Source organism: Littorina saxatilis, unplaced genomic scaffold (assembly GCF_037325665.1).
Source record: "Littorina saxatilis isolate snail1 unplaced genomic scaffold, US_GU_Lsax_2.0 scaffold_713, whole genome shotgun sequence".
In the NCBI taxonomy this organism is placed as follows: Eukaryota; Metazoa; Mollusca; class Gastropoda; order Littorinimorpha; family Littorinidae; genus Littorina; species Littorina saxatilis.
The window spans coordinates 56,996-69,414 of NW_027126616.1; the positions used below are offsets into that span (position 1 = coordinate 56,996).

The 12,419-nt window shown below is 45.8% G+C and overlaps 1 protein-coding gene across 1 annotated transcript; it reads left to right on the top strand.

Moving 5' to 3' along the window:
* Positions 1-593: 593 nt before the first annotated feature.
* Positions 594-11,968, top strand: LOC138955121 (ribonuclease HI-like; the record flags this gene model as incomplete). Its single annotated transcript, XM_070326794.1, has 2 exons — positions 594-735; positions 11,486-11,968. Coding segments are annotated over exons 1-2 (625 nt in total), but the record flags the coding sequence as incomplete, so codon positions are not given.
* Positions 11,969-12,419: the final 451 nt, after the last annotated feature.

Genomic DNA, 12,419 nt, shown 5'->3' on the forward strand with positions numbered 1-12,419 from the left:
CTAGGACTGGTTGGTCTGGTGTCAGAATAATGTGACTGGGTGAGACATGAAGCCTGTGCTGCGACTTCTGTCTTGTGTGTGGCGCACGTTAAATGTCAAAGCAGCACCGCCCTGATATGGCCCTTCGTGGTCGGCTGGGCGTTAAGCAAACAAACAAACAAACAAACAAACAAACGCTTTTCAGACATTTCGTTCCCACGTGCTTCTTCTGTCTCATTCGCGGTCGGCAGCCCCGCGTACGCTCATCTCTCACATTTGACCGCCTCTCGTCTACAGGGTCGGTCGATATATTCTACCCCCGAAATAGCACTTCTTTACATCTTCAATGATTCCATCGTCCATTAGAATCCCAAACCGATGTCATATACGAGCTGATTTTGTGAAATAAAGCACATTTCTACTTCCGAAACCCATCGAACAGCCATTTCCGGCGCTCAATCGCCGACATGTTCAGCTTTGAGGATAATTTACGGGCAAATATGAACCGCTCTATGGCATTTTATGTATCGATCAAAAAATTAAGGCATCGCTGAATCTGTAGCTTACCTTAATTCCCGACGCAAATTAAACAAATCCAAGAAAACTGACAAAACATGCCTTCAATCGTGTCAGGCCCCGCGTACACCCTCTGCCCCGCTTATGACCGGTTATCCCCCGTGCACCTGCCCCCAACACCAACAGTTTGTGCCCAAACCGAGTTGTTCTTCAGCGTAAACGTAACCAGAGACTACCTGCGTGTGTGCGATAACACAACGCAATTTACACGTGGAATGCGAGGACTGACCTGAATCTTACAATGGGAAGAAACACAGTCACAATGTTTAAAATAGCTACTGCGCTGCGTGTTTTGCAGTCACACGTATCACACAAAATAGATATTCCTAGTGTTTCCTAGTTAGGCAGATACAAGTTCTTAGCTTAATGATATAGCGAACTGCGTGACGGTTCCTGAAGTCGCTGCATGGTTCGAGCCCCGACGGCGCTAATATATATAACTTTTTTTTTTCGAAATATGCGCGATGATCCTGCTCTGTTTATAAAATCATCTTTTGGGGGAGCAAATGTTGTGCTAAACAGGCAGTGCTCGTTGATATCCTTAGCTCCATCATTCAAGACTCAAAGATTTGAATGTCATTACTAAAACAAGGAAATTTGCCTTGCAGTGTCAGGCGGTTTAAAACAAAGAATACATTTAATTGACAAAGTTCACAATTGCACTAAAAACATCAAGACTTTCTGAGAAATCACTCGCTGAAACAGACGCTGCAAGCCCATTCACACACACACACACACACACACACACACACACAAACACACACATACACCCACACACACACACACACACGCACACACACACACACATTCACACAAACACACAGTCACACACACACTCACAAACACACACACATATACACGCACACACACACACACACGCAAACACACACGCACACACACACACACACACACATACACACACACACACACACACACACGCACATACACACACACACACACACACGCACGCGAGCAAACACACACACACACACACACACGCAGACCCACACACGCACACACACACACACACACACACGCACACATACGCGCACACACACACACGCACACACGCACGCACGCAAACACACCAGTGATTCACGTTACTTCTGACCTCGGGACCAGTGATTCACGTTGCTTCTGACCTCGGGACCAGTGATTCACGTTACTTCTGACCTCGGGACCAGTGATTCACGTTGCTTCTGACCTCGGGACCAGTGATTCACGTTGCTTGGTTCTCGCATAGTCTATTATAATTTATATCTATGGGTGCGTGCATGCATGCGTGCGTTTGATTGTGTGTGTGTGTGTGTGTGTGTGTGTGTGTGTGTGTGTGTGTGTGAGTGTGTGTGTGTGTGTGTGTGTGTGTGTGTGCGTGTGCGAGTGTGGAATGGTTTTTTTCTTCAGAAAGTTTTTTTTCTCCCTGTTTATTGATATTGAAAACCTGCCCAACGATATCGGCTATTATCTGTTCCCACGAAAGTAATTGAGTTGTAATGTAGCAGTTCTAAGACAAGGTCAATGGATATGATTCACCCATGACCCCCTCCACACACGCCCTGAAACATCCCAGCTAGCAAGCTTTCGTCGGCCGACTGACGATTTCAGTCGGGTGACGTCGTCATATGTCGTGTGTCGTCGTCCGTTGTCGCGCCGATACCGTTTGACTGTGTATAAATGTACGTAATAAACCCCGACATCGGCCCGACGCAATGTTGCTGTCGATAAAATTATGCAGAGTTACGGGAGATAACAAATTGATGATCATTATTTTAACATTTGTTACGTCCCCTGTTCAAGCGTCGGTCCAGCAACGGCGTGACATTATGAGACTGACCATGCAAATGCGAAACTAAATTATTCATATTTGTTGACTTTTTCACATAGGAGTAGGATAATTAATTGTAAGTTTTATTTGCATATATGCAATCAAATACAGCATGAGCTCAAATCATGAGTTTTACATTTTAAAAATACGCCATCATTTACTTGAAATATTCAAATAGCTTTCCTTACGGTAAACAAGATTGAGTGTGCAAATGGCTGCTGCTTTCCCGCGTGAGCGAATTTTATTTGTTTTCTTAGTTCAAGTTAATATCGAATTCGAAAGAAGAGACATTTTTGGGAATGTTGGACAGCACATTGATGATATGTTATCCGAGACGAATGTCGCCTCGGGATCTCAATCTGAGTGCTGGTCCCAGTGCCACGTGGTGGCGGTGAGAATAGTTGTGTAGCCAGTGAGTCAGGCTCTTGGCAATGACAATAAGATTCAGACGTCAACTCGAGGACAACCGACGGATGGAGCGAGTAAGTGATTTCGGTTTTTTTTGGCTCTCAATGTTAGTTTTGCTGTTACAGTGAGGGGGGGGGGGGGGGGGAGTACATACTGCTGTATCTTATTCTGTATATGTAGATGTAGGTGTGTTTTGTCCTGTTACAGTGGGGGAGGGGGGTGTTGTACACACTGCTGTAAATATAGATGTAGGTGTGTTTTGTCTTGTTACAGTGGGGGGGGGGGGGGGTGTGTACATACTGCTGTAGATGTAGGTGTGTATTGTCCTGTTACAGGGGGGGGGGGGGGAAACATACTTCTGTAGCTGTAGGGGGAGGGGGGGTACATACTGCAGTAGTACGTTGTTGGTGATTTTTGCACTGTTACACTGGGGGGGGGGGGGGGGGTGGAGTACATACTGCTGAATCTGTAGCTGTAAGTGTGGTTTGCACTGTTACACTTGGGGGGGGGGGGGGGGCTGTACATACTGATGTATCTGTAGCTGTAGGTGTGACGTGTATTGCATTGTAACACTTGGGGTGGGGGGGGGGGTGTACATACTGATCTATCTGTAGCTGAGTGTGTGTTTTGCACTGTTACACACTTGGGGGGGGGGGGGGGGTGTACATACTAACTGCTGAATCTGTAGCTGTATGTGTGTTCTGCACAGTGACACTGGGGGGGGGGGGGGGAGGGGGTTGTACATACTGCTGAATCTGTAGCTGTAGGTGTGTTTTGTACTGTTACTGTAACGTACATTATTGGCCAAAAAGTGTGTTTTTGGCCAAAAACATGTTTTGGCCAAAACTTTTAAGTGCAAAGTTTTGGCCAAAAAAAATATTTGGCCAAATCTAAAACATTTGGCCAAATCTTCACTTTTTTGGCCAAATGTTTTAGATTTGGCCAAATCTTTTTTTGGCCAAATCTTTTTTTGGCCAAAACTTTTGCATTGAAAGTTTTGGCCAAAAAATAGTTTTGGCCAAAACTTCATTTTTTGGCCAAATCTTTGAGTACCCCTTGGCGCTGATAGACAATATTCATTTTTTTGGCCAAAAACGCCAGTTTTGGCCAAAAAAGCAAAGTTTTGGCCAAAAAAGTATACTTTTGGCCAAAAACGCCAGTTTTGGCCAAAAAAGTATAGTTTTGGCCAAAAACGCCAGTTTTGGCCAAAACCGCCAGTTTTGGCCAAAACCACCAGTTTTGGCCAAAAAAGTGAAAATTGTCCACCAGCGCCAAGCTGCTTGGCGCTGGTGGACAATATTCATTTTTTTGGCCCAAAACACACTTTTTTGGCCAAAACTGGCGTTTTTGGCCAAAAACGCCAGTTTTGGCCAAAAAAGTATAGTTTTGGCCAAAAACGCCAGTTTTGGCCAAAACCGCCAGTTTTGGCCAAAACCACCAGTTTTGGCCAAAAAAGCAAAGTTTTGGCCAAAAAAGTATAGTTTTGGCCAAAAACGCCAGTTTTGGCAAAAAAAGTGCGTTTTTGGCCAAAAAAGTGAATATTGTCCACCAGCGCCAAGCAGCTTGGCGCTGGTGGACAATATTCACTTTTTTTGGCCAAAACACACTTTTTTGGCCAAAACTGGCGGTTTTGGCCAAAAAAGCAAAGTTTTGGCCAAAAAAGTATAGTTTTGGCCAAAAACGCCAGTTTTGGCCAAAAACGCCAGTTTTGGCCAAAACCACCAGTTTTGGCAAAAAAAGTGTGTTTTTGGCCAAAATAGTGAATATTGTCCACCAGCGCCAAGCTGCTTGGCGCTGGTGGACAATATTCACTTTTTTTGCCAAAAACACACTTTTTTGGCCAAAAACGTACATTTTTGGCCAAAAAAGCAAAGTTTTGGCCAAAAAAGTATAGTTTCGGCCAAAAACGCCAGTTTTGGCCAAAACCGCCAGTTTTGGCCAAAACCGCCAGTTTTGGCCAAAAAAGTGCGTTTTTGGCCAAAAAAGTGAATATTGTTCACCAGCGCCAAGCTGCTTGGCGCTGGTGGACAATATTCACTTATTTTGCCAAAAACACACTTTTTTGGCCAAAACTGGCGGTATTGGCCAAAAAAGCAAAGTTTTGGCCAAAAAAGCAAAGTTTTGGCCAAAAAGAGATTTGGCCAAAAAAGTGAATATTGTCCACCAGCGCCAGCAAATACAAAAGATTTTGCCAAAAAAAGATTTGGCCAAACAAAAAAGATTTGGCCAAAAAGTGAAGATTTGGCCAAATCTTTTTTGTTTGGCCAAATCTTTTTTTGGCCAAATCTTTTTGTGGCAGAAGTTTGGCCAAATCTCCCGTTTTAGCTAACATAAACAGTTTTGGCCAAAACTTTTACATAGAAAGTTTTGGCCCAAAAAAAGTTATAGCCAAATCTATTTTATTTGGCCAAATGTGTGGGTTGTTTTGGCCAAATCTTTGTCTTTTTTGGCCAAAACTGGCGGTTTTTGCCAAAAAAAGTGAATATTGTCCACCAGCGCCAAGCATAGATGTAACTAGCTGAAGCTGTAGGTGTGTTATGTACTGTTACAGTAGGGGGAGGGGGGGGGGTGAACATACTGCTGTTTTTGTAGCTGTTGGTGTGTTTTGCACACAGGGGGGGGGGGGGGGGGGGGGGATTGGGGTTGTATACTGCTGTATCTGTAGCTCTAGGTGTGTTTTGCGCTCTACACGAGGGAAGGGGGTGGAGTGTTGTATGTTTGGTACTGTTACAGTGGTGGCAGCGGGGGGAGGGGGATGTACATAATTCTGAATCTGTAGCTGTAAATGAGTTTTGTACTGTTACAGTGGTGGGGGGGGGGGGGGTTGGGGGTTGTACATACTGCTGTAGCTGTAGGTGTGTTTTGCACTGTTACTAAGGGGGAGGGGAGGTGTACATACTGCTGTAGCTGTAGCTGTAAGTAATTTTTGCACTGTTACACTTGGGGGGTTGTATATACTGCTGAATCTGTTGTTGTAGGTGTGTTTTATACTGTAATACTGAGGGGGGGGGGGGTGTATACGGCTGTATCTGTAGCTGTAGGTGTGTTTTGTACTGTTACAGTGAGGGCGGTACGCGGTAGGGGCGGGGGGTTCTACATACTGCTGTATCTCTAGCTGGTGATTCGTTTTGCACTGTTACACTGGGGGGGGGGGGGGGGTTGTACACACTGCTGTATCTGTAGGTTTGTTTGCAACTGTAACACTGGGGGGAGGGGGGGTTATACTGCTGTAGCTGTAGCTGTAAGTGAATTTTGCACTGTTACACTTGGGGGGGGGGGGGTGGTGGTGGTACATACTGCTGTATCTGTAGCTGCACCCAGCCAGCAAGACATTAGCGGCCGATAGTCGGCCGAACACCCTTCAAAAAGTCGGGCAGGTGACGTCAAAAGATACGACGCGGGTGTTGGCCCGACTAACTTTTGCAAAGAGGCAACGAGGCGGCCGACAGGCGGCCGAACACCTGTACTATGGCGGCACGCATCCGGTCCGATGTTAATCGGCCCGATGGCTTGTTGGACCTGCGGCCCGACACCTTATGCCGACATCGTCCCGATGTCTTCCCGCTGAAATCGATATCTTCCCGATGTCGGCATAAGGTGTCGGACCGCAGGTCAAACAAGTCATCGGGCCGATTAACATCGGACCGGATGCGTGCCGCCATAGTGCAGGTGTTCGGCCGCCTATCGGCCGCATCGTTGCCTCTTTGCAAAAGTTAGTCGGGCCAACACCCGCGTCGTATGTTTTGACGTCACCGGCCCGACTTTTTGAAGGGTGTTCGGCCGATTATCGGCCGCTAATGTCTTGCTGGCTGGGATAGTGGGCATGTTACCGAATTGCGAAGCAAGCGCCGGTATTCAGCCCAAGGGTTGTGACAAAGGACGCGTTCGAATAGTGATGTCCGGCTTTGGTATTGAACACACATTTTGGAATCGACTTTGTATGTCAAATATTGTTTTCAACCAAATATCATTTGGTGCATGGGGGCGGGGGTTCGGGAGAGGGGGGTTGAAGGTTGGGGCTTCATAGTATGGAAGGCGAAAAGGGTCAAATGATCGATCAAAAGGATCGATCAAAAGGATCGATCCTTTTGCGTTTGACCCTTTCCGCCCGACGCGCGGAAAGGGTCAAACGATCGATCAAAAGGATCGATCAAAAGGATCGATCCTTTTACTGGATCCGGTGCCGACAAAAAGTGGAACCGGAATTTTACCGGCACACAGTCTGGAGTTCACATTTTTGTGGCAAACTGACTTCAGATTTCAGTTCGCGTGTACGTGCGTCCAGTGTTCTAGATATGATCGAACGTGTAGTGTAGATAGTCACCCGTGACTCACTTTTTTCTCCAATGTTCCAAATCATACGTTGTTTACCAAGACTGCAGATCTCGGCTCAAACGCGTGACGTAAAAACTAGATTTGATGACGTTACCCCTATACGTTCCGCGTCGGGCGGAAAGGGTCAAACGCGAAAAGGATCGATCCTTTTGATCGATCCTTTTGATCGATCATTTGACCCTTTTCGCCTTCCACATCATAGTGCTGTCCGGCTTTGGTATTGAATACAAATTTAGGAATCGACTTTGTATGTCAAATGTTGTTTTCAACCAAATATCATTTGGTGGGGGTGGGGGTTCGGAAGACTGAGGGGGGTTTGAAGGGTGGGGCTTTGGGTTTTGAGGCATGTGTGCAAAACAAACAAGGAGACGCAGCATGTTTCTGTGCGTGCGTGTGCATACCTATTCGTACAAACAACGTGACAACGATATATATAGCAGCTGCGAAAAGATTGACAACAACATCGTCAACGGAAAACGTGTGAGCTGTCGCCTAATTCCTGTTACTGAGTTCGTGCGCAATTTATCCGTTTCACTTAAACGAGTGGTAAACAAGAACTCCGCAAAAGCTCAGCGTACAATTCCAGATCTTACGACCTTCAAGTTGTGTTACTTTCAAAAGCAGATCCTTTTGGACATTTGCAGTCGTTTATTATACCCTCGTGAGATTTATAAACAAGAGACGAAGTGAATTTTGTTTCGTATATTGTGTTTTGTACATTGTATAATAGTCTTCTTTTCATACTTTAATATCTTATTTTCCATAATTATGAGGAATCATCTTTGACCTAATTTTATGTATCTGGGCCTGTGATATAAGTTAGTCTTGTTTTTCTGTCTTCATCAATCTTAGACCGATAATACTGCTCCTACCTTCAGATCTGTGTATATCAGAGAAACACAACCATGCAGGTAAATGCATTTTTAAAACTGAATTGAAAAAAAAAGTCTTTTGGTTTTGAGCGGCATGTTTGGATTGTGAAAAGTGCAAAGGATTTTCCTGTGTACATTCTTTTAACCCAGTATCGTCCTTTGATGAAAGAATGACTGGGTACTAGACTGTGTAAATACTGACTGCTGAGTTACTTTTCGAATAACTTTACTTTTGCTTTTGTTTGTTCATCTATATATATATATATATACGACTAGTGTGTGTGTGTGTGTGTGTGTGTGTGTGTGTGTGTGTGTGTGTGTGTGTGTGTGTGTGTGTGTGTGTGTGTGTGTGTGTGTGTGTGTGTGTGTCCGCGATGCACGGCCAAAGTTCTCGATGGATCTCTTTCAAATTTGGTGGCCATATTCAGGTACACCCCGGACACAACCTGGTCGATGAGATATTTCAACACGTGCTCTCAGCGCGCAGCGCTGAACCGATTTTGGTTTTTTTCTGGATCCATTCCCAGTAACTCTTCCTTATCTTCTCCAGTGTTTTCAGCGTTTATCTCCCTTCCTTCGTGTGGCGTCAATCCATATTCCCGTTACTACGTTACTATTTTTAGAATGTCACTGCACTGTCCAGAACGCTTTCCTTGCACCCGTAAGTTGTCCTCACTGTAAAAGTGCAAAGGTGGAATCAATTTATAGCCACGCGAAAAATACACTGTCATCTATCTCTATATACTTATAGATATAGATATACATATATGTATACACGGCTTCTCTGTGTGTGTGTGTGTGTGTGTGTGTGTGTGTGTGTGTGTGTGTGTGTGTGTGTGTGTGTGTGGGCAACACCTGTGGATTGTAGAGTTCTGTTTGTGATGTGGTCTGGCGGCTTTGGTGTGTCTGTATGTTCGGGCCTTCCTTTGAAAAGCCATAACAGTTATTATAAATTCTCAATCCCGTTTGAGAGGACTTCGCCTTCAAAGGTGATTGTGGTGTTTCGGCACTCGGTTACATTTGGCATCGTCGACAGGGATGGGACTCGACATGAAAAGTTCAGGCCACTGAATCATTTTCGTGCAGTTCCCATTCCACCAATTTGACCTGGGACTTTTCTGTTCATCCTCCCAGATCCATTCCCAGTAACTCTTCCTTATCTTCTCCAGTGTTTTGCGTTTATCTCCCTTCCTTCGTGTGGCGTCAATCCATATTCCCGTTACTACGTTACTATTTTTAGAATGTCACTGCACTGTCCAGAACGCTTTCCTTGCACCCGTAAGTTGTCCTCACTGTAAAAGTGCAAAGGTGGAATCAATTTATAGCCACGCGAAAAATACACTGTCATCTATCTCTATATATTTAGGCAAAAAAAAAAAAAGGTCTGTTTACGGTAACATAGGCCAAAAAAATGGGGTCGGTAGGTCGGGATTTTTTTTTTTTTTTTTTCCAAAAAACCATATTTTTACGTTATTTTGCAAGATTTTTTTTTCCCAAATGCCAAAAAAAAGTCCAGGGTCGCGCGAAAAAAATAGGGTCGGTCGGGTTACCGTAAACAGACTATTTTTTTTTGGCCTTATATATACGGTTTCTGTGTGTGTGTGTGTGTGTGTATGTGTGTGTGTGTGTGTGTGTGTGTGTGTGTGTGTGTGTGTGTGTGTGTGTGTGGAGGCAACACCTGTGGATTGTAGAGTTCTGTTTGTGATGGGGTCTGGCGGCTTTCGTCTACAACTTACCTGTCTGTATGTTCTGACCTTTGAGAAGCCATAACAGTTAATATAGGGCTTAGAAATAAGCTCTGAAATTCTCAATCCCGTTTGAGAGGACTTCGCCTTCAAAGGTGATTGTGGTGAACCGCCACGCTGTCTGTCTCTGTCTCGCGATTCACCCGGCGAAGCCGGGTATTCCTCTAGTCGTATCTATATATATATATACGACTTGTGTCTGTGTGTGTGCGTGTGTGTGTGTGTGTGTGTGTGTGTGTGTGTGTGTGTGTGTGTGTGTGTGTGTGTGTGTCCGCGATGCACGGCCAAAGTTCTCGATGGATCTCTTTCAAATTTGGTGGCCATATTCAGGTACACCCCGGACACAACCTGGTCTATGACATATTTCAACACGTGCTCTCAGCGCGCAGCGCTGAACCGATTTTGGTTCTTCTCTGGATCCATTCCCAGTAACTCTTCCCTATCTTCTCCAGTGTTTTCAGCGTTTATCTCCCTTCCTTCGTGTGCCGTCAATCCATATTCCCGTTTCTATTTTTAGAAGGTCACTGTCGACAACGCTCAATCCATATTCCCGTTATACTATTTTTAGAAGGTCACTGTCCCGGCGAAGCCGGGTATTACTCTTCTCCAGTGTTTTGCGCGTTTATCTCCCTTCCTTCGTGCGGGTCCCCGGCCCAGCCGGGTATTCAGCTCGACTTCTTCCCGGCGAAGCCGTACCCGGCGAAGCGGGTATTCATCTAGTATATGTATATATATACGACTTGTGTCTGTGCGTGTGTGTGTGTGTGTGTGTGTGTGTGTGTGTGTGTGTTTGTGTGTGTGTGTGTGTGTGTCCGCGATGCACGGCCAAAGTTCTCGATGGATCTCTTTCAAATTTGGTGGCTATATTCAGGTACACCCCGGACACAACCTGGTCGATGAGATATTTCAACACGTGCTCTCAGCGCGCAGCGCTGAACCGATTTTGGTTTTTCTCTGGATCCATTCCCAGTAACTCTTCCTTAACTTCTCCAGTGTTTTCAGCGTTTATCTCCCTTCCTTCGTGTGGCGTCAATCCATATTCCCGTTTCTATTTTTAGAAGGTCACTGTCGACAACGCTCAATCCATATTCCCGTTATACTATTTTTAGAAGGTAACTGTCCCGGCGAAGCCGGGTATTACTCTTCTCCAGTGTTTTGCGCGTTTATCTCCCTTCCTTCGCGTTCTTCCGGGCGAAGCCGTACCCGGCAAAGCGGGTATTCATTTAGTGCAATATATGTGCACTGCAGATGTGCAGAGAAAACATCTGATAGTGTTTATGAATTAGTATTTTTTGATTGATTTTTTTAAATAACAATGTCGATTTCTCAATAAACGCCGACAATTCGATATTTTCATTATGATTGTTATGAATCTCTTGCGGCCTCCGTCGATAAAGATGAAACAGAAGACGATAATTATGCTCACCCTCGGACCAACAATTACAAAGCTGATCTGACAATAAGCCACCAAACATCTTATAATGTTGTTGGAGTCAGGAATTGATAAAGAATAAGATAAACTTGATTCATTTGTGATCGATTACTAAAATTTTGATTTTAATTCGAATTCATCTTACCGACCCGAGCATGTTTGCCGTTCTCACTGATTTTTTGGGTGGAAAATCCGGGATGCGATTGTGCGCGCATTGTTTGGTGTTTTACGTTGAAACGAACACATTCGCGGTTTGCGGGGGTGGCCCGGTGAGCTGTAAAATCACAGTTAACACTGTCTGTCTCTTTAACAGATGTACCAGGACTGACAGCAAAGGGCGAACAGTCACCACATGTCCAGAAGGCCCTCGCCATGGAGATGATTCAGGACCGCTACCCACATTGCACCTGGACTCACGTCTACACAGACGGCTCCTCAGAGAACGCCGTAAGGAATGGAGGCAGTGGCGTCTACATCCGTCGCCCAAACGGGACCACCACCTCCCTCTCCGTCCCAGCTGGTGACCTGAGCTCGAACTACAGGGCCGAGCTCCACGCCCTCATCACTGCAGCAGAGCACGCAGCAGGGGAAGACCGCAGTCGGCAAAACATCGTCCTCCTCACTGACTCCCTGTCCGCCCTCCAGTCCCTTCTGTCTGGCCCCACTGACCTCCCCACCAGGCAACTCGACAACTGCCTCAGCACCCTGTCTCAACACAACAAGGTGGTGCTCCAGTGGATACCGGCTCATGTCGGCATTGCCGGCAATGAAGAAGCGGACAGGCTGGCAAAAGGAGGTGCGAGACTTCCCCAACCACACAACTCCACCTCGTACAAAGAAGCCAAGACTCTTCTACAACGGAAGAAGAAAGAAAACTGGAAAAAGAGAAACGGAGACTACAACCCACAGGAAGACCCCATCAACAAACTAGACCGGAGAAGCCAAACCACCATTTTCCGTCTAAGGACAGGGCACTGTGGACTGAAGAAACACCTCAAGAGACTGGGCCTTGCGGATGACGCACACTGTGAATGTGGCTCGGAAGAGCAAACTCCGGAGCACATTCTCCAGAACTGCCCCCATCTAGAGACAATACGCCAGAAGTTCTGGCAAGAAGAGACCAGTGTTGGAGCCAAACTCTGGGGTCCTGCCGACGAACTGCGCAAGACTGCGGACTTCCTGGCAGCCACTGGTCTGAGGATCTAGCACGGCCACCAACATCGAACGCAGAAGAAGAAGAAGAAGAA